We start from the raw sequence: 21531 nt of genomic DNA, 5'->3' as shown, positions 1-21531 counted from the left end.
TGCATGCAAAGATCACTCACACACAGATCACGCATACACTGTACTCAGGTTGTACAGCACGAGCGATAGTATGTAGTAGAGTGTGTTTTGCATTTGCAATATGAAGAATGGAAGAAGACGATGTTACTATCAGAGAGCAGAATTTCCACAGCCAAGTGCGAGAGTACATGGTAAGTAAACCCACTGACAGACAGCTAAATATGCTAACATGCTAACGGAACGTCCTCTGTGTATGCTTAGTGCTAACTTTACACACACTGTGGCGTAGATGATCGATTCATTAAAATGATGTATAACAGAGTTCTCAGCCCCTGTACTTCCGCGGACGACCCACAATTTGACATCCATTATTAAGCCATAAGGACCCAAATGGGGTTCATTTGAACATCTATCTTATATATCCTTTATTAATCCCGAAGGAAATGTGTTCTGTACATCGGCTCCAGTTGCCATATACATTCATGTCAGTAAAAGAGCATAATGAATACACATTAAATATACATTACACACCAATACGCATTAACAGACCAGTCAAGTCCTCAAGGACCCCTGGGGGTCTTCAGACCTCACGTTGAGGACCTATTATCAGTTTTAATTTGATTATGTATGCTCTGCGAGTCTGCCATCAGTGTTTCTTAGCCCCTCTCGGAACCCTCCATAAAGCTTTTCTGAAATTTGGATGAGTTTTATGTAGGGTCCCTGTTCATAACTATATTTTCGTATGGGAATTTTGTAACGCGGACATAAATATGCTCCGTAACATCGTAGGCTATCTGCGCCGTTTGACGGCCTGTTTTCGTGAACTATAAGTACCTATACATTCCGCTGCGAATATCTCCTGTGGCGCGGAAGCCGTTAAGTATTTTTAATCTTTGTTTGACAGATTTGGTCGCTTTATTTCTTCTTGTTTGTTTACCGTTTATTGTACCGCCTCCCGGTGTGAGGTTGGCTTGTGCCGGCTACGTCCCTGCCTCTGATCTGCTCTGTCATAGCTATAGCGCCACTAGCTAGCCAGATAGGCGGTACAATGAGGTGTCAATAAACAAGGAAGGAAGAGAAGAATCAAAGCGACCAAATCGGTCAAACAAAGATTAAAAATACTTAACGGCTTCCGCGCCACAGGAGATATTCGCAGCGGTATTTATAGGTACTTAAAGTTCACACATTCAGAAGCCCTCACACGAAAAAAAGTCATGAAAGAGCGCAGAAGGACTTATCCGAAGTTGTTTACGTTTATGTGTGCGTACCCGGTGGCAGGGTGGAGGTGGAATAGGACCCAATGCTCTGGGTCTAAAAAATGTCAGAAACTTCAGTAGCATTGGGTTCTGCTTGTAGGGCTAAGTGTTTCTGTATCTATCACAGAGCTGTGAACTTTCCATCACCTTAACAGACTGCAAAATGGTACAGAGGTACAATAATGCTAAAAGGATAAAAAGTCCTTTCTTGTTTACATTATGGTCTTGTGTATTCAATGAATCTAGATCGTTATTTCCTGATGTCTGTGGAGCAAAACTTTTAACATAACATAAAAACATAGTTCAGCAACTCATGCATTTGAACGGGGTCCTCCTTTGCCGTGTAACGTCATTCACATGAATTCCCTCAATGTAATGTCAAACAGACCTGTCAGCCGGTTCAGTACCAAGGCTGTTCCAACACACGCATCTGAATATGACATGTCAACACTTGGCCTGAACTAGATCCGCTATGCTTGACTAAGCATATTACCACCGCCTCACCTCCCCTACCTGTCACTCACAGCTGGTGCGCATACACTTGTTCATACTGATCCTTGTGTCTTATGTGATCAGCTGTAGCTGGTTAATCTGAGCCAATGGTTATGTCAGACAAACTTTTCAAATACCACCTTGGTTTGCTTGGATTTGTTTGGTGCAGCAGGGGAACTTGTATGCAGTGTCATTTTCATAGTTAAAAAACAACAACAAATTAAACACTGGTGTTAAAGAGTACAGCATCAACTTCCATGGATAATCATGACTATACCCGAGTAGTAGAGCCTCTCTTCTTTGGACTGAGTCCAATTTTGCACTCCTCCAGTGTGAGTTCAGATATCAAGCCGGTGTGAAATGCTGAGCCTGTGGAGATCTACCAAAGCACTTGGAAAAAAAAAGAAGGCTGGCATCTCATCATGAAGGCTTTTTGTCTACCAAAAGAGCATCAACATGAAGGATATAAGTGATTCATCAAGATTCAATTCAAAGATTGTTACACGACCTTGAAAGTGCAGTGAAATGCTGGTGTAGTGGCTCTTTTGTCAGCTCCAAACATTTCAACAATAGTCAACAAACCCACTGATGCACCTATGACTAGTACGCACATGAAATAAATCATTGTCCACAGGTTGTATTCGTTAACAAACAATTCTTCCATGGCATTGTTCTCTGAATGTAGCTCTCATAACGCTGTGGTATAAATCTGTCCACCAAGGTGAATGCCGTCCCCCAATCACCCAGGCCAGGCCTACTTATGCCCTGGCTGTCAATTAATTAGGCCTGTGGAAGCGAGCCCTTGGTTTCCCACAAATAATCCAATAATCTATCTACCGGTAAACTAATACCAAATAATGCTAAATAACACTAATAATTACACAAAACGGTGAGGATGGCTTCTATAACTTGAATTGTGATGGTAAAGTCAGCCTTTGCATAATGTGTTATCTTTTGCTACAGTCGCCATGTTTGACTTTGAGCCAGTTTAACACCCCTCCCATACACCTACTGTATGCATGTACGCTGGACTGGGAGTGCTCATGTGCAATGACTAACTGTCTATTTACTACGGCTCTTTGTTAGATAAGACGACTTTCCTTTGCGATGGGCTGTGTCTTACCCTTAAAGGAAGGGAAGCACCCTACGAGTCTGGCTACACTCTTTGCTTTCAGACTGAAATGTGTGCCGTCCGTCTGCGTATTCCCTGGCTGAGTCATGGTCACAGCTAGATCCATGAGCAGTGTGTGTAATGTTGAGATGGCACTGACTGCTGAGGTGGAGGGTTCTAACATTAGTTCTGTCACAGTCACTGTCACAGTAGAAGCGGAGAATGTGGAATGTGATCTTATCTGTTTATCCCAGCTTGGAGGCCCTGCAGTCAACCCCTAAATTCCACGCACTGGCCATTTCCCCCCCACACCTCTTTGCTCGCCCTTGCCCTAATTAGCCTCGTAATTTGGTAAATAGATGACTTTACTACACTCAGGTTGTCCTGCAGTTGGTGATGGTTATCAGTGCAAAAAATGTAGAATGTGTGTGGACTCAAGTCACATGACTTGGACTCGATAGGGCAGTATTTCCATTTTAATTGAAAATACTTGATGCTCTTCCCCAAAACCCACATTTGTTCCATTTCCTTAATCAAAATGCCAGTAATTATACTACTATAGAGTTTCAGTGTATGACTGATGTTTTTTTTTTTCTCACATCACATAGCCAGTCATTGGCCAGACACAATGTGGATTCACTCACGCTTCAGAGGAAGCGCGAGTGAAGCCACATTGTGTCTGGCAAATGACAGGCTAATCAATACACGCCCTCTAATACAGCCATCTTAGGAATGCCATGAGGGAAATATAGCATGTCATTATTCGGCACGAAGGTCAAATTCGACTTGAAGGATAAACCATTTTGAAGTAGGTGGTCAAAGGACAAGGTCACTATGACCTCACTAAACAATTATATTCCTTCAGTATTCACCGCTTAATATACTGAGTCAGGACAGACAACTAGTCAGGGGATAATAAAACCTGGGAATAAATTTCTTAAAACAATGTGTTGTAAAGGTGTCTACTAACATATCCCACATTGGTTTATATTCAACCACCCTAGGGGAATTTGAGACAGCTGCTGAAAGTTGGAGTACCATACAACCATTATAAGGCAAAATGTTCTAAATTTCATTATGCTCAAACAGAGGGTTTTCATCATTCTGAATCCATTCCAAGCATTAGTTTTGCACGAAAAGCACTCCTTGGGCTTAAAAAGGCCATAGACGCCATCACAAATGTGATGAGGTCAGCACATTGGGCAAGTGTCTATATGGCCCTTTGTAGCCCAAGGAGTGTTTTTTGTGCAAAACAAATGCTTGGAAATGCTTCAGAATGATGAAAACCCCCTAGTTTGACACGTCCCATGCTATTTAAAGCATAATGAAATTTAGAACATTTTGCCATATATTGGCTGTTGATGGTACCCCAACTTTCAGCAGCTGTCAAAAATTCCCCTAGGGTGGTTGAATATAAACCAATGTGGGATATGTTAGTAGACACCTTTACAAACCTTTACAAGAAAATTCTTGGTGAGAAATTCCCAGATTTGACTGGTAATACTGATAATATTCCCTGACTAAACTGGTTGGCTGAAGCATACAACCTCAAATTATTTTCCTCATCATATGGCTTATTTATGACATGACAATTTTATTTAATGTTTTGAATTTCAAAAAGTGAAGTTTATCAGAAAACTTCAGGATTCAGAAGGCCATTTGCTGCTATTCAACATCACCATGGTGCATTAGTAAGAACTAAGAATGCATACAGACTAGTTCCTTTAAAAGCCTTTTATTGTTCCGTTGCACAGCATTTTGGGATATGAGCAAGGAGTTGGTAGTCTTGACATTATGGTTTTTACTATAAAAAGACAGAAACATTACATTACATACAAGTCAACATGACATCCATCATCAATTAGGCCCAATATAAACTTGGCACTAAGCCAAGGTGTGGGTGGGCTACCACTTAATACATTAAAGCGTACCAAGCAAACATAACATTACACCAAATAACATTCAGTGAACAGTCTATATAGGTTAAGAGTACTGCCTTTCCCTGAATACTAAAATGACTATGGGCATACTGCACATTCTCTACAGTTTCAAGGTAATCAGGTGAGAATTGCATTTCACAAATAACCAATAAAATGAACAAACTTCACAATGAACTCACTTCAGTGACACATAACCAAGGCCTGCTGAGACTCCAGGACAGCAGGCACTCAGGTTGAGTTGCTGCTGCTGACAAACTTCACATCACTTTAGGCAAGGACAGGCATTTAGGCAGTATATAGCACTGATTGAGGAGTGAGTGAGGGCAGCTGTGATTAGGGATTGAGGGATTGACAGCAGGTGAGGTGGGTGGATCCAATCCATGGACTAGGCCAGGGGGAGGTTGGCTGTTGCTCACTAGGATGACTAATTTCTAGTCTCCGCTAGGAGACTCTGCAAGTTTCCTACCGGAGAGAAGATTCTGCCGGTCATCAAATTCTTGGCTTAGGAATCCACTCCTTTAACAGACAAAATTAATAAACTTACACTACTAAAAACTTAATCGTAGGAAACTAATTTATTTGACACACCAACAATGATGGGTTGTCAAGTGTGAGTCCAAAGAAAAAAACATCCAGACCCAGGAATGCACCCAGGGGGCCGGCCCGGTTCCGGCGAGCCGCCCCACGTCTGAAACGGTCGAGAAATAACAGAGTTATCGTATGAATGTGCTGGGACGCGTACGGGGATGCATACTGTACATACATACTGGTACATACATACATACATACTGTACATACATTTTTAGGTATGCACTGCAGTCTAGTTTAACTTGAACTCAGGGTGGACGCCTCTGCCTTGCATAGTCCCCAGTGAATAGGCAGGTTGCTATTCACTGGTAAGTGTAACCTATAACTTTGGTTTTTAAATATCAGAAGGTGTTGTAGGCTTGGATTTAAAAGCCCCCCCTTTTAAAATACATACATACATACATACATACATACATACATACATACATACATACATACATACATACATGCAGACATACATAAGCTTGAGTAGTTTTACCAGGTATGCCATCTGGTGGCCAATTAACCGAATACAAATCTCAGAATGTTTAAGCAGTTTTTAAGGACCCTTTCTAGGCCAGTTCACTAGAGCAGGGTTTTGCCTTTTTAAACCTCACCCATTTTAATCACATACATACATACATACATACATACATACATACATACATAGCTCCGTAATGGAGTGGAGGCACCGCTCAAAAAGGAGAAGGTTGTGTGCTCCACGTGGTGGTGGATTAACAAACCTCAGCTGTCTAAGCCAGGAGAAATGCTTCATGTGAGCCTGGCGGTGTGTCAGGCTACTTGTAACAATAGCACAACTAGGCATGCACAGGGTTGACATTTTCATCTGTGGAACCGAGTCAAACAAAATGTAATGCTTCAACTCCAAGTTCCCAGTTCACATAATTATTTTGGGGAGAAACTGAAAAGTTTGAGAACCACTGGTTTATACAGTATGTCTGTTTTCGATTACGAAGTGGGAGAAAATTCTGTTTTTCTAAACTCTGCAATACAAGCTACTAGACTGAACAGGAAAACTGCAGTGCTGGCTGACTGGTCCATGTAGAAGTGAAGTTTAGTTTAGTGAACCTTCCTGGGCCTGGGAAGCAGCCCATGTGAGGGACATGGGTCAGAGTCAGGTTTTGTAACTTGATCAGTGCAACATTTCTGACCTTCATTATGCGTGTGTGTACGATGGGCACAGACAGCGCCATATGTTAAACCTTTGGAGCATACTCTGGCTGACCCATTCAATGTTATTGAAGATGTAAGCACAAGAGGGAACACTTTGAGATGATCAAATTATTTAGTCATAATCTTATTGTTCATGCATAAAAAAGCTGGCGTGTTGTAAGCTTATTTCCACATTATTTACCTTTTTGTTTGTATAAAATTAATAAATGTTGGTAATTTCTTTGTATAGTAAGTTATATTTCTGATTATGGAGCCTAAAAGGCAAGTGTCAATGTATTTTTTATTCATATTCCAATGTGAAAAACACAATAAAATCGTTAATCACAATTGACAATTAATCGTCAACTTCAATTTGTAATCGCGATAGCCCTAATTAGTAGTACACACTTGAGGCTTTTAGAAGCAAGTAGATACTAATGAGAAATAAAATGGCTTTAGAAAGTTTAGATCAATTGGACACATTACTATTGACGTTGATTCTCTCTGCTGAGTCATCTACAGTCAAATTAAATATTTTTTGTCTTTTGTTTCAGATTTGCTTCATGCTGTTTGCGGTGCTGTACATTGTGTCGTACTGCATCATACACCGGTACAAGAGAAAAAGCGGTAAGTGTTGCAAATCTTGAACATAGTTCAAGCCTAGGCAAAGGCAATCGAATGCATGCATTCAGCGAGGCTGTCATCCCACTGAGCAATAGTCGGTCTAAAACTTAGCTTAGACGTTGATTCGCAGTTTTCTAAACGTCTATATACCATTCTATATAGACGTTGAAACGACGTTGTTTCAACATCTAATCTAAGCCTAGACCGCTAAAAAAACATTCATCTTTAGAGCATTTATAACCCATTTCTAGACGGTCTAATAGCCTGAGAAATTCTCAGTGGGATGTTTCTCGGTGTTCCAAAGGCACTTGCACACCTGTGTTGTGTCAGAATTGTAATACTTTCCCAGCAAACACAGTGCAAATCAAGTGGGGAGAATAAAAGTGGCAGTGTGGCCAAACTGTACGATGTCCTTGTTTTTGTTTTATCTGCAATACTAGGCAGGCAGTTCTGCAAATCAAAACCTGAAAGGAAAAAAAAGGAAAACAAAAAGAGTCTAGTCAAGAATTATGAGCTGTGTCTCTTTTGGACAAATATAGTATGTGCAGGTCATTGTGGCTCCCGTAAGCTCATTTAAAAAGTAGACCACGTTTGCGCCAGGAAAATCTCTGGGGTTTTACACTGGAAATCTAGGCTGCTCCTGTACTTGCACCCAGGCAGTTTGGAAGTATAACCCTCTATCTACATTACAGTAGAGAGACGTGAGCATAGAGGACATTGCTGCCATCCATTAGGAATCCAACTTATACTGCGTTCTGTGAAAAATGGGATATTGAAACATTTTCGATATTCATCGAAAATGTTTTAAAGATGTGTACATTGTTGGTGAACAATTGTTCATACTGATATGTCAGATCCAGTATTCTCAAAACAACTCTCTATTTATGTGATGGAAGTGCATTTCATTATGCATGCATCCTGTCAATTATTTTATGTGCAACAGGAACAGTCGTTCAGAATCAGGACATGCTATCAGATTTTCTAAACTGAATCAGACCATGCATGCTAGAGTTTTTGGATATACAGTATATACATCACCTTGTAGGCTAATGATTTAAAACGAGTACCATTAACTAAAGGTAATAGGTGGTTATTTTCAATACCAAGTCTTATTTAGTATGTTTAAAAATGCGTCCATTGTTTTCGCATTTATTTAATATTGTTTACGGAGGGACAGTATGATGACAGGAAATGGGGAGAGAGATGGGTGGCTCTCATCATTCTTATCTCCCTATGTTTAGATGACCAAGAGGATGAAGATGCCGTCGTCAACAGAATATCGTAAGTGAAGCTAATGTCTGTTAAACCCCTCTTTGATACACAGTTTATATACAGTGTATGTACATAGTTTACAGTAGAAAGGAATACAGTATTTTCAGTTTTGCATTAGAATGGAGCAAAACCCCTGCCTATCATAGCCACATGCCTCCTGAATCCTGCCTATAGTAGGGTAGCTAGGCTATGTGGTTCTCAACCTTTTCAGACTCTGACCCCCCAGAATAATCATATTGCAACTGGGGACCCCAACCCTGTCAAGCACTTGGAATTGTAGCAGTTGAGGCAGATAAATGACATGGATAAATATTGTGAAAAATCTTCCTCTTGTTTGACCAGTTATTATAGTATAGTTTACTTTTGATGCAGTATCAGGGTATTTTTTATTTTCTTTATTTTATAAGGTATCATGTGGGGACCGCTCTGGAGGTCCCAATCCACAGGTTGAGACCCACTGAGCTAAGTAACGGGAAGCGTTTCCAATTAACCAGCTTTTTCAGTGATGGGGCAAAGCTGTGACTTGTCCCGTGACACCAAGAACTGCTGAGCAGATGGCGCACTCCTCCGGGTCCAATCTGAAACCTTAATGTCCCTGAATCACAGAAAATGGCAACTTCCAGATTGCCCCCGCAGCCTCATGTCTGTTGTTCTAGAACAGTGGGTGTGGGTGGGCGGGGTGGACAAATTGATGAGTGGAAGGGGTGGAAGAGAGGAGAGTGGATTGACATTCAGCCTCGTAGACGGTGAAATGGCCATCTGCTACATAACGCCAGAGCATTTAAGCTAAGTGGTCTGTGACACTAAATAACTTAATTCCCTCTTGGGCATTTTGCTTATTAATTCCTATCACACAGTGTGCCGAATTATTCTTCATTAACATGACATGTAATCCAAAACTAATCCGCAAAATGGCAGAGTGATAGCTTGAGTTGTAACATATAATCAGATTTAATACATTTGTCGTCGTTAAATATAATAATATTTGCGCAATAATACTTTTTTAGAGCTGGGGTCTTCAATGTTTTTCAGGCCAAGGGCCCCTTAGCTGAGAGAGATGAAGCAGAGACCCCCGCTAATACATAGTGTATAACATTGTATTGACGTCTTCATAGATTTCATAAATGGTTTCATAGACCTACTTCATCCATCAGTGTTGTATTCATGTTAATTTAATTTAATTTACTGCGTATTTTCATACATAACTTGACCTTTGGCTCTGTACTTAGTCTGCTCTTTCCCCCCTCTAGACCAAACCTCTTCCCTGAAACTAGCCGATCTACAAGCTCAAAATGCATGATCACAGCATGATGCGTTGTGAGCTTGTAGATCTGCTATTTTCGGCAGAGTTTTTCTCTATGGAGAATAACATATAAGAATAAACTGTCTCAGCGATAATGTCGGGGAGGTGGTTCTGTATCGATTATGATTATGATAGCCAGTCACGCATATTTGATAGTCTTTTTCTGGCGAAAAGTTAAATAATTCTGCGTCTGTAACGTTAGAGTTTTGTCGCCGTGAGTTGAACACATGTCTTATTTCATGCATTGGTTAATGCATATATAAAAAAAATTATAACTTAATTTTAACTTTATTCTGGTTGTGTCTTAATGCATATCAAAAAAGAATAACTTTATTTATAACCTTATTCTGGTTGTGTCTTAACCCATTCTGGGCGGAAACCCCTTTTGGTGTTTTAAGCATTATGTTATACTTTAGCTATTGAAAAATAGCAGATATACAAGCTCATAGCGCGCCACCGAGTGGCACGCTACGAGCTTGTAGGTCTGCTATTTTTGAAAACTCGGAAAAATGCGGCACAAATCTTTGAATATATATGCTTTCAGAAGATTTTTCAGGTCTAAATGGGTTAAATACTTGTATGTCTGTGTGTGGTGTTCCATTTACAGGATGTACCTGTGCACCTTCACCCTGGCCATGTCGGGTGGTGCCGTCTTCCTCCTACCGTTCTCCATCATTAGCAATGAGATTCTCCTCTCCTTCCCCCAGAACTATTACATCCAGTGGCTCAATGGCTCCCTCATTCATGGTCAGTAACTTCAGCAAAATGCATCATTCTCTTATTGTTGTTCTGTGTGTTTACGTTTTCGTACTTACCACTGCCTTTTGAGTATTAACAACTCTGCTCAGCTGAAAGAAAACATCACGTCACAATTAATATTTAACAATAATAACAAGAATCAATAGGCGTTCTGGGGTTGATTTGCATGACATCTGTGACTTACCTAATGCCTGACAAATGTTGCCGGTTCAATAGGCATTTTTACACATTTAGGTTAAAATTAAGAATGAGGATTCTAGACAACTCTTGCTACAGAGGGGTAGGGGCTTGTCTACACTCCCATGGAGCAGTTTATAGCTTTTCTCTTTTGTTCAGATGACTGAATTGAAGGTGTTAAAAAAGTACCTCCACCTATAGCCACCAGAGGGCATCAGAGTCCATGACATGTTAATGAAGGACGCTTGTGAGCATAAAAAGGACTCATGGCTGTTATCACAAGTAGAGTATGATCTGCTCCCAGTGAAGCTCCCACTAAAACGTTGATTGAAATGTTTTGATGGATTAATTGAATACTTTATTAGTAAAAAGCAAGTAGTAAAGAAAAATGATACAGCACTGACATACAGTAAAATGTGTGTATTCAATGAATCAACAGAGCATAGAATATTTACACATAAATAGCTATATACATAGAATGAAAAAGGAAAATTGTCAGGAGTTTCAAGAGTGTTTAATGTATCTCTACTTGCAGTTTTCTGACAGATGCTTTTTCAGGTTTTCAAATTTGAAAGAAGCCAGTGATTCACATGGTTTAGTGTCTGACATCAGGCCATTCCACATTATGGTGGCAGAGTAGTAGAATTAGATTCCCCCCCGTGTTTGTGTTCAATTCTGGGGATCTGAGGCACTCCCTCTGCTGCTGTGTGTCCATCACTCAGGAGAAATAGTCATATGTGTGGCACTGTCCCTCTGAGTATCTTAACACGTCTTGTGCCGCTGAGTCTTTTAGAATAAAGGCGCCAAGCAGCTGAGGGAGATTTTATTCTGAAAAAGCCCGCCTTCCCTTTCCCCCAAAAAACAGGAAGCGAAATCTTCCATTTCTCCATAGCGCTAGTAAGTCTGATCTCCCTAGAAGCGTTAATATTGTAACCGCAATGTCAGAAATTAGACCATGAAGTCAGAAATTAGACCAGAACATCCACGTTATGATCAGTCAGCGTGGATGCAGCGTAGTTTCAGATGAAATAGGGTTTTTTGTCAGGCCGTAAACAAGGAAGTGAATGGTCGGACCAGGTCGGGAGTGGGGCTGAGCAAGGGGTTGCCTAGCAATGGCCGTTTGCAAAAACAATATTTTAGCTATCCCGTTTTATATCGATATAAAAGACCTTTAGACGTTCCCACACGTCCTTAACACCCCGCGGTGTTATTTGATAAGACATGTGTGGGCGTCCTAGGCATCAGAAGTTAAATGCCAATCCCATTTATATTTTCCTTAACGCTGTCTTCTACCCTGATTCCAACCTAGCAAAGTGTGTTGGAATTAGGTGGGTCATCATGAGTCGTACACAAATCCGTATGTTTTGGGAGGTCTGAAATGTAGTTTTTAGTGATATTGAGGTTTTGGAGAACCAAGAGGGGCCAGCATAATCAAAATGACATCGAATGATTACTTGAGAAGTTGAGATTACATTATTTTACGTGTATCTACATTATACTGAACAGATATGTATTATATACCGTAATAGTTATAAAATGTGTAAGAGCAGTGGAGGAAAGTAACTAAGTACATTAATTTACTCAAGTAACATTTTGAGGTTCTTTTACTTAGTATTTACAATACTTTTACTTCTACTTCTATTATTATTATTTATTTTTTTGCGGCTTACGCCTTTTATTGATTTTTTGAAGGGACAGGCAGTAGGCTGACAGGAAACGGGAGAGAGATGGGGGGATGACATGCAGTAAGGGCCGTGTCGGGTCCGGGAGTCGAACCCGCGGCACACTGCGACTGGATTACCAGTCCGGTGCCCAGACCGTTACGCTACGGCCTGGGCCTTCTATTACTATGTTTATTTGAAAACTTTAGTTAAAGGTATATTCAGTGATTTCACTTAATTCAAATTAAGTTCCTCCCTGTCCCCAGTTAACCCCTGGGGGTCAAAAAACCTTAGGTTTCGTTTTTGACTCTCTATCCTGATTGGACGAAAGGCTGGGTCCCACAGCCAAAAACGAAACCTAAGGTTTTTTGAGTGAAATCACTGAATATACCTTTAAGAGTTACTTTGTAGATTTTGATTATTATTACAAAACATACATTATCCACTTCAGCCCTTCATACATTTCGGCCATTTGAAAATGGCCGATCTCCATAATGAGTACTTTTACTCTTTGTACTTTTTGTACATTTTGATGCCACTACTTTTGTACTTTTACTCGAGCACCTTTTGAATTCCGGACTTTTACTTGTATTGATACTTTTACTTAAGTAGAAAGTGTAACAGTAGTTTTGTGTGCATGCCCTGTGCAGGCCTGTGGAACCTGGTGTCGCTGTTCTCCAACCTCTGCCTCTTTGTCCTGATGCCCTTCGCCTACTTCTTCCTGGAGTCTGAGGGATTTGCTGGATCTAAAAAGGTATCAATTTGCTTTTCAGATTTTAGTTTAGTCTAGGATAGACGCATCAGCATATACGGCAACGTGTATCTCCCCCAGAGTTGGTGTCGAAATGTCCTTGAGCAAGACGCTGAACCCCTAATGGCTCCTGATGTGCAGGAAGGAAGCATGAGGTCAGTCCGTTGCTCTCCCCAGGTTGGCAGAGGGAGTTTAGTGCCCAGGATTACATTTGATAATTGACACTGAACCATCATCGATGGCGATCCATCATCGACGAAAGCATTGTCTCATCGCTACAAGCCTTATTTGCTTCCATTCGTACAATGGAACTCACCGTAACACTCAATTTCACAATGTGTGGGCGGCAGTGGCTCAGGGCCAGGGTAGACTAGAGTGGCTGGTAGAGCGGCCGGATGGGAACCGCCAGGTTCCCAGTTCGATCCCGGGCTCCCCCAGAGTTGGCATCAAAGTGTTCTTGAGCAAGACTCTGAACCCCTAATTGCTCCCGGTGTGCAGGTTGGTGCCTCCTAGCACGGTTTCCTCCACAAACGGTGTATGAATGTGTGTGTGAATGTGTGTATGTAATCTATGTAAAGTGGATAAAAAAAGCGCTATATAAATGCACCATTTACAATATATCGATGCCATTGTCTACCAGTGTCCACGCGAGAGGATTCCTCTCGGCAGCAGCAGCAGGTGCCTCAGTCCTTGCCCTCTCCCTGACTCGCACCGCTGACCATAACCGCCACCGCAGAAAGCTCATTAACCATGAAAGGCCGAATCTGGTCTTCGCCCAGCGCCACATCCTGACAAACCCTTCCAATAAGGCTAGACGCTGCCAACGCTTCAACACGGCTGCATCGGCCGCCACTGATTTAAGGCCTGATACCCCGTCACCCCCTCCCCAGCAGGCCCTAAAATAAAACTTCAAAAGGACAGGCTAATAATCGAGTTGTAAGGCTCAGCGAACTTCCTTGTTTAATTGATTACCCCCCCTCCCCCTCCCCCCAGCACCAATGCGAAAAAAAGAAGAAGAAAAAAAAAAGAGGCTTGGGGGCCCGCGTTCAGAAAGTCCATAAAGTCGCAGCAACATGACAGCACAATAGAGCCCAGCAAAATGGAGGGGAAAGATTTACTTTTAATACACCTCTATCCTGTGTCACAGTTTGCGACCCCTCTGGTTTATGTCCCTCCTGGCAAATGCACATAAAAATTTGTCTGTACTGTAGTTTATGGGCCGTTCTTTTTATTTCCCCCTGCCTGCTAATTTGTTTCGGTTGGATTTCTTCAATAAAAGGGCAGGCCCTGATGGGTAAGGAAGCAGGAACGAGGGCCTCTGTCACGTTGGGCTTTTTGTTCTTTTTTTTTCCCTGTTTAAAAGCAAACTGTTTCTTGCTACTGATCATCCATAAATTTGCTCAGAGGAAGCGCTGGTCAGTGTTGAGCTGCACTTGCAAGTACAATTTGCTGTGTGCAAGGGGGTGGGGTGGGGGGGGACTCTTATTTCAACCAGCCCCTCTCACAGGAGAAAAGTGCCCCACGGAGGGCGATCATGAGACCGACAGCAGGGGGAGTGAATGTAAAACACTGATTTAAGTTTTTATAATGTGATGTTATCCCTTTCCTCTATAAGAGTATTAGACCGCAGTGTCATGGGGTTTTATGTGGTATTTTATCATCCTGGGGTAATGTTAAGGCACAGAGAGGTCCTTTGACCACGGAAATGAAGTGAATGATGAATCTGACTGGTAACAGTGTAAGTCAGCCTTTTCATGTGGCACTGTTTATTTTTGACGAGGTACTAAAAGACGGCACGGGAATAAAGATTGAAATTTGGATGTCTTTTCCCTTTTTTTTCCTCTTTTCTCTGACAATGTGAACAGTTAAGTTCTTCAGAGGCTCTCTCTGGCGCCCGGATGATTAATAGTTTAACAAATTGTCCAAATTGTGGATGAATCGCGGGGTGACTTTTTGCGCATGGTCTAGATGTCACGTGTTATGATGATCACGGCTTTATTTGTTGGCGTAAAATGTCTCTCGCTCACATCTTTCGTAGAAGAGCAAACAGCACTGGTAGCCAAGAATGTTTTTATTTTTTAAATGTCATCTCGCAATTTTCCGCCATTTGGCTCCTGGTCTTGTTCCAGAAACCCATTTGCTCTCCTGCATAATGTGTGTGTGTGTGTGTGTGTGTGTGTGTGTGTGTGTGTGTGTGTGTGTGTGTGTGTGTGTGTGTGTGTGTGTGTGTGTGTGTGTGTGTGTGTGTGTGTGTGTGTGTGTGTGTGTGTGTGTGTGTGTGTGTGTGTCAGACCGTTTTGTAGCTATTGCATTGTCTAATGCAAACTGACCATTAACTATATTATGTCATTAAACACTGCATCACAGTATTATTGGAGGTGTTGTAAAATGTCTGACACAAAAGCCTTTATAATGATGAAAATTCACTTCTGTTCAGCTGAAAGTGCCTGGGACTCGGGAGGGAGGGCCCGCAATGCCACCAGTAGATGGTGGCATGGCGTGTCATTTTATAATGAAGAGGACGATCTGTGTCTGTGGTCCGGATTTAAATGGTCAGCATGACCTGACAAAAGCTTCCACTCGGTTTATATTATATTATACTTGCAGACTGCAATATGTCAAAACATTGTCCAGTGAATTGATGTAAAGCTCTGAAAGTTTTGAAAATGTTCTTTCCCCCTTTCTGCTTTGTCCCATTTGTCCCATTTAGAATCAGATTTTAAGAAAATCTACTCTGTGTCTAAAATGACACGGATGCTTTCCTCGTTTTAAAGGTGTAACAATGTACAGGCTTTCAGAGACGCCGGTATTATTTTATTCATTGTTGTTTTCTGATGTTTTATTATTATTATCATTTTAAAAGAAATATCCTGGATGTTTGGGTCAGATCATAAGCTATGCAGGGAAGGGCCTCACACTAGTCTCACTCTCACCCGGGCCGCTACATCGAGACTTGTCTGATCCTGAAAACGAGTTGAAACGAGTCTGACCCCCCGACTGACCCCATGATGGCCCAACAGGTTTCATCTGGTACTTAAAGAAACTCCTCATCAATCTCATTCCTAAAAAACCTAATTTGTGCCTCGTTTACAAAATGGGAAAACGACACATTTCCGTCATGAAAAAGCTGTTTTTCCATTCACAAATATGTTATTTTTTGTCAAGCATGACACTTTTGCCGCCGAAGCATAAATCACGGTTTAAGGTTATGCCTTAAACAGGCCGATGATGAGGAGTGGGTTTATTGTGTTGGGGGGGCGGGTAGGGTGTGTGTGTGTGTGTGTGTGTGTGTGTGTGTGTGTGTGGAGAGGGGGGGGGGGGTGCGCGCATCTCGCCGAGCAAACCCTGCGTGGTGTTACTAAGATACTCGTCTTTGTTAGACCTCTACAATGGGGGCCTGGATATTTATTTCAAATCTCCTGAACATGCAAACATTTTTCCCAGGCCTTCTTTTCGGGCCGGGGCCAGCCGAAGAATATAAAGTGGTGTTTACATACCTTCCTTTAAGGTCACAATGTCTCCCTAAAGCCTGCCGGTTACAATGTCCATTACCATGGCAACATATTAGTTTGAGTCGGGAATTTAGGGGGGGAAAAAGAAAAAGTGAGCTGTCCTGGATTTGTCTTTTTTTTGTTGTAATACCCTCCACCCCCCCACCCCGTCTGGGTTTCTCAAACTAAGTGATCGGCTCTGAGACTAGTTGGTTTTTCAGCCAGATTTTTCAACCAAATGAACTCGAGCGTCCCTGTTCTCTGGGACGAAGAAGAAATTTGAACATTCAGCGAAAATAGCACGTATACATACAAGCTCACGTCACAACGCGTCGCAACTTGTGGATCTGCTATTTCCGGCAAAGAGAGTCCTTGTAAAGACAGACAAAATGAGCGGACCTATTATAGAGCCGTGAGGGACCCCTGTCAACTACATATGGGTTTAAGACAGGTGGTTAACTGTCTATAAAGCATGACATCCTGTATCTGACCTCTAGATGTGGCTCCATACAAGTCAGTGGTTAGGTTTAATTGTTTCTTTCTGCTAACACCTACCCATGCCGTGGAATCTTCAGTAGATCCAAACAGGCCGGTGTTTTTGCGCTGACCGGCGTTGGCTGTACTTGGACATAACCTTTATGCGTGACAAAACCCATGTGACAGTCATTTTAATGCTTTGAAGACTTATCAGTCTGACACCTCGCCATAATCAGAACCAGCTGTCGTCACTGTAGGATGCAAATAAAGCAATGCAAACATCAAAAGTGCTGAAGCTACTTCCCCCGCCTGTTAAATCTCTGTTGTTGTGAGTCATGACTGGTGAATTGGCCATGGGTCAGTGGGAGGGTGCTGGAGAAGTAGAAAACGCTGTGTTAGTGAACTAAGTGAAGTATGATTTTCTTGCCTTTTTGTGGGGGTTACTTTTTACGACAATGTTTTTTTTTCTTGTTGTCAAATCCATCCCCCCGCCCCCCTTGTGAATTTCGACAATACGACGTGACGCGGATGGTTTGCCATGCCGCCATGTCATTGGGCTCTTATTAGGAAGTCTTATTATGCGTCTTTAGAAGTTTATTCTGCAGCTTTTTTTTGTTTTGTTTTTTTTTGCAGGGGAGTGTCCCCTCTCCTCTGCTTTCTGTCTGCAACACGGCCAGTGGTGCCCTGTTGGCCCGACTAGCGGCTGAAGGATACACTAATAAGGTCCCCGGGCATCTGGTGTGTCTTTAGCAGAGAGGGCAGTTTGCTGCTATTGCTGGCGGAGTGAGAAGGACGCTGACCCACTCCACCCCCATTCGGCCCTTATCCCACACGCCCCTGACAGTTAGCAGAAGGATGAGCCGCGGGCCGATCTCTGCCGCCGCCCGTTGACCTTCTAAGAATTGATGGCGGCCGCTACGAAGCTCCCGTACTCTCTCTCTCTCTCTCTCTCTGTTGTAGCTCATTGTCTTTGTCTCATTCTGTTCCTGCCTCTCTCTCTCACACTGCCCCCCCCCCCCCCCCAACACAAAGTACAGCGCTGCAGCTTCTCCAGTGTCCTCTCTCCTTCACGCCGTCGCACTCAGTAGCGCAGTCGGTGACACGCGGCTTCCAGAGAATGTGCTCTCTGCGGGCTTCGTACCTGTCGAAGCATCAAGGACACGCGGCTGCAAAAGCACCACCGTGCTTTGTGCAGTTTTCCCCACATCACTAGTAGTAGCCAGAGCAGGATAGCGTGTGTGTGTGTGTGTGTGCGCGCGTGTGGCCTCTTCGGCGGTTGTGTCATGACATGTTATAATAACACTTGGTATTATATATGCTGTATATACCAAGTCATTTTTCTCCCCCCCCCCCCCCCCCCGCATACGCGTTTCTTGGAAGTCTCTCTCTCTCTCTCCCCCCAGTCTGGTTGCTGTAGTCACTAGTCAACTAGCCCCGTGCAGGACAGCGTGAGGATCGGGGGGGATGCTGAATATTTCAGAGCTGCTATATTTAGAGGTAGAGTTACACATTTAGAACGGCAAGAATAGAAACCGTCAGCAGGGTGCTCTGAATGCCATGGTGCAGGTCTTTATCATATTATATGTATGTCTGTTTGTCTGAAACAAAGAACAAAGTGTCTCACATCCTCACTGGTGACTCGGTTTGATTTGAGTCATTTTACAAACCTGAATCAAGTCCCCGATCCATTGTGACTGCTGCACAGGACATTAACGTTTGCGACACGGGTGATGGACGAGAAGGAAGAAAAGAAAAACCTCCTTCGTTATTTAGTTTTTGTCTTTTTAGAATAACAGAGGAAAAATGAGGTAGAAAAAGATATATTGTGGACATACAGTGTCACACAGAGAAAAGGGTGGAAGGTGTAATGAAACCATCCAGGGTGTTCGGTTCACAGAGGGAAAAACATGTCTGACATAGCAGATTTTCTTTTCTGGGACCGGCGATTATAGTAAGGGAGGTGACGAGCATTGCCTTTGCCCTAAATGATCTGAATAGCTAATGTTTTGAGCCTTATGAATGATTGAGAGAGCCCGGCCCTACAGGGAATACACCTTGGCTTCAGCCATGGCATGGACGGCTGCTTTAAGGTGGACCAACTCGCTTGAGCGAGCGCGCGCCGCTGCCCGCGCCTCCCCTCTCGTCCCGCAGCGTCCTTAAGAGAGAGCATATGGGATGTGGCTAAAGTCCCTGAAAGCATTCTCTCTCTCTCTCGCTCTCTCTCTCTCTCTCTCTCTCTCTCTTGCCTCTGGGGGATGAGAAGCGCTCAGACGTTGACTCCTCTCCTCCACCGCTCTCTCTCTCTCGCCCCCTTTTCTATCTCTGTTTCATTCCTCCCCTCTCGCCATTACTCCCAACCTCTCCCTTTCACCCTCTGCTGTGACTGCAGCATCGCTCTGTGCAGGTGGTGTGCTGTGCTGCACAAAGGATGCATGAGGCGGTCTGCATATAATTGACGTCTGGGTCTTGGTCAGGCATATGTTTTGGGGTGTCAAGTCCTGGTATATGAGGAATTGAACAGCAGCACTGTCGGCGAGTCCTTTAGAACGAGTCACGGTGCATGCCATGTTGAGTTTCTGTGTCACGTCGTCGGATGGCGCCCCTTTCTATAATGCAGCTGCATGATGACTATACTGTACGCTCAAGTCCTGCTTATTATGCCCAGTGGTTGCAGTGTCCATCATGGCCACACTGGGGCACTCCAGACCCTGCCCACTTGTCTTCTTTTCTGCTGTGCTAGAAATGTCAACACTGATGCTCCTGCAGCATTTGCTCTGTGAGAGGAGAGACGTGTATAGAGATGATGCTGCGGCTCAGTAATTAGAAGAGGGAGAGAGAGACACAACCACTTTTTTTTTGTTGCTAACAAGCTAGGACTCCTCCTCAGGAGAGACCAAAGTGTTCCTATGAACAATTTCAGTGGATGTTTTGGGGTGACGGTGGTACAAGAAAGCACAGGGGCTTTGATTTATTGTGTCAGCGGACTAACAGGGAAATGTATAAACTCCTATCACAATTCATCTGCCAGACTCGGGTCATTTCCATCCATTAAAGAGGCCTGTGTGTATAAGAGGTGGGACCTTCAAAGAGAGACCTCCTTCATGTATCTGTTAGCGAATACTGAACAGCATCGCAGCGGCCTTTATGTTAGCTGGCAACAAATTGCTCATATGTGCCTAATTTAGCCAGCGCTCCACCGGCACAGAGCCCCTATTAGAGCCCTGGTGGTACCCCACCCCGACGTGCATGAGAACGGCGATCTGTCTTGTGGTGCTAGACAGCTTGGCTCTCCTGCTCTGAGGGAAATGGACCCTGTGTGAACAGGTAGAGGAGGACTTTATTAACCACTCAGTGGTTTGTGACCCGGAAAACCCAAATTACCCCAAAACCCCTCTGGTCTGCATGGCCCGGGACACGGCCGTGTTAAAGGGGACCTCCTAATCAGCCCCAGATGGGAGGCCTGCACTCAATCGCTAGACAGTAGCTGTAGCTGGCCCAGGCCCTGTGTACAGCAGCCCTCTTTTTTTTCCTCTCTCTCTCTCTTTTCTTTTTCATTTCACCTCCACCACTAATGTCCCCCCCCCCCCCAGCCCAGTCAGACCTGCTTCTTTATAGACGCCAATATGTGCATATAAAAGAGTTGTTTTATACGGGAGTCCATGGGAGCGTTTATGTTATGTTTGTGTGCTGTGAAACGGAGGTGATGCTGTTTTAATGTGAGAGAAGCTGGATTAAGAGGGTGATGTTTATAGAGCGGACTTGAGGTCTCGCGTCGTACCATTCTGCTCTCCCAGGCAGGCCTCCGGCATTGAGGCACTCGTTCTGTGCGTTAAGCCTGAGTTTGTATTAGTCGTGCGCACCGAATATAGCCGATCTACAAGCTCACTGGCTTGTTAGATTGGATATTTTCGCAACACTGGCATGCAACCAAGTATAAATCAGGCATTATGTTATCGTGTGTAAGTCTCACAGATTTCTTACTGTGTGTTTGTTTGTGTTTTCTCTCGCAGGGCATTAGGTCACGCATTCTGGAGACATTTGTGATGCTCTTCCTGCTGGCGTTGCTGATCTTGGGCATAGTGTGGGTGGCATCGGCACTCATCGACAACGACGCAGCCAGCATGGAGTCGCTCTATGGTACTGTATGTCTACTCTGTAGAGCAGTGGGTCTGGGACCCCCTGGGGGTCCTCAGAGGTACTACAGGGCGTCTGCCAAATCTATGTGAGATGGATTTCTGTTCTGGGGGGTGTTCATATTCACAAAAGATAGCTAGTCAAGCTTGTAGATCGGCTATTTTAAGTGAAGAATAGAAGCCACAAAAGTACAGAGTCAAAAGTCTGTAAAATTCACATCAACACGAATCCAATTAAACAAAAAAAATACACAACACTACAGTGCTGTCAAACAAGTCTATGAAGCTATCTATGAAATGCGCAACACAATTTTATACTGTTTAGCTGACGAGAACGAAAATCTTAAAACGTTAATAACTCGCGA

At 43.2% G+C, this 21531-nt stretch overlaps 1 protein-coding gene across 2 annotated transcripts in view; it reads left to right on the top strand.

Annotated features, from left to right (window-relative positions):
• lmbr1 (limb development membrane protein 1) overlaps positions 1-21531 on the top strand; it is an 89980-nt gene continuing 68449 nt past the window's right edge. For both annotated transcript variants that reach the window (XR_014570036.1, XM_083778035.1), the window contains exons 1-6: positions 1-170; positions 7073-7145; positions 8384-8423; positions 10325-10464; positions 12965-13068; positions 21044-21170. Coding sequence is in view for 1 of the 2 variants with exons in the window: in XM_083778035.1 (XP_083634161.1) it covers positions 108-170; positions 7073-7145; positions 8384-8423; positions 10325-10464; positions 12965-13068; positions 21044-21170 (547 nt within the window). In the remaining variant the exon portion in view is untranslated. The remainder of the gene's footprint in view (positions 171-7072; positions 7146-8383; positions 8424-10324; positions 10465-12964; positions 13069-21043; positions 21171-21531) is intronic.

This window comes from Protomyctophum parallelum, assembly GCF_964188405.1.
Source record: "Protomyctophum parallelum genome assembly, chromosome: 12".
Classification (NCBI taxonomy): domain Eukaryota; kingdom Metazoa; phylum Chordata; class Actinopteri; order Myctophiformes; family Myctophidae; genus Protomyctophum; species Protomyctophum parallelum.
Note: the sequence above shows the minus strand (reverse complement) of the source record. Positions and strands in the feature narration are given on the sequence as shown.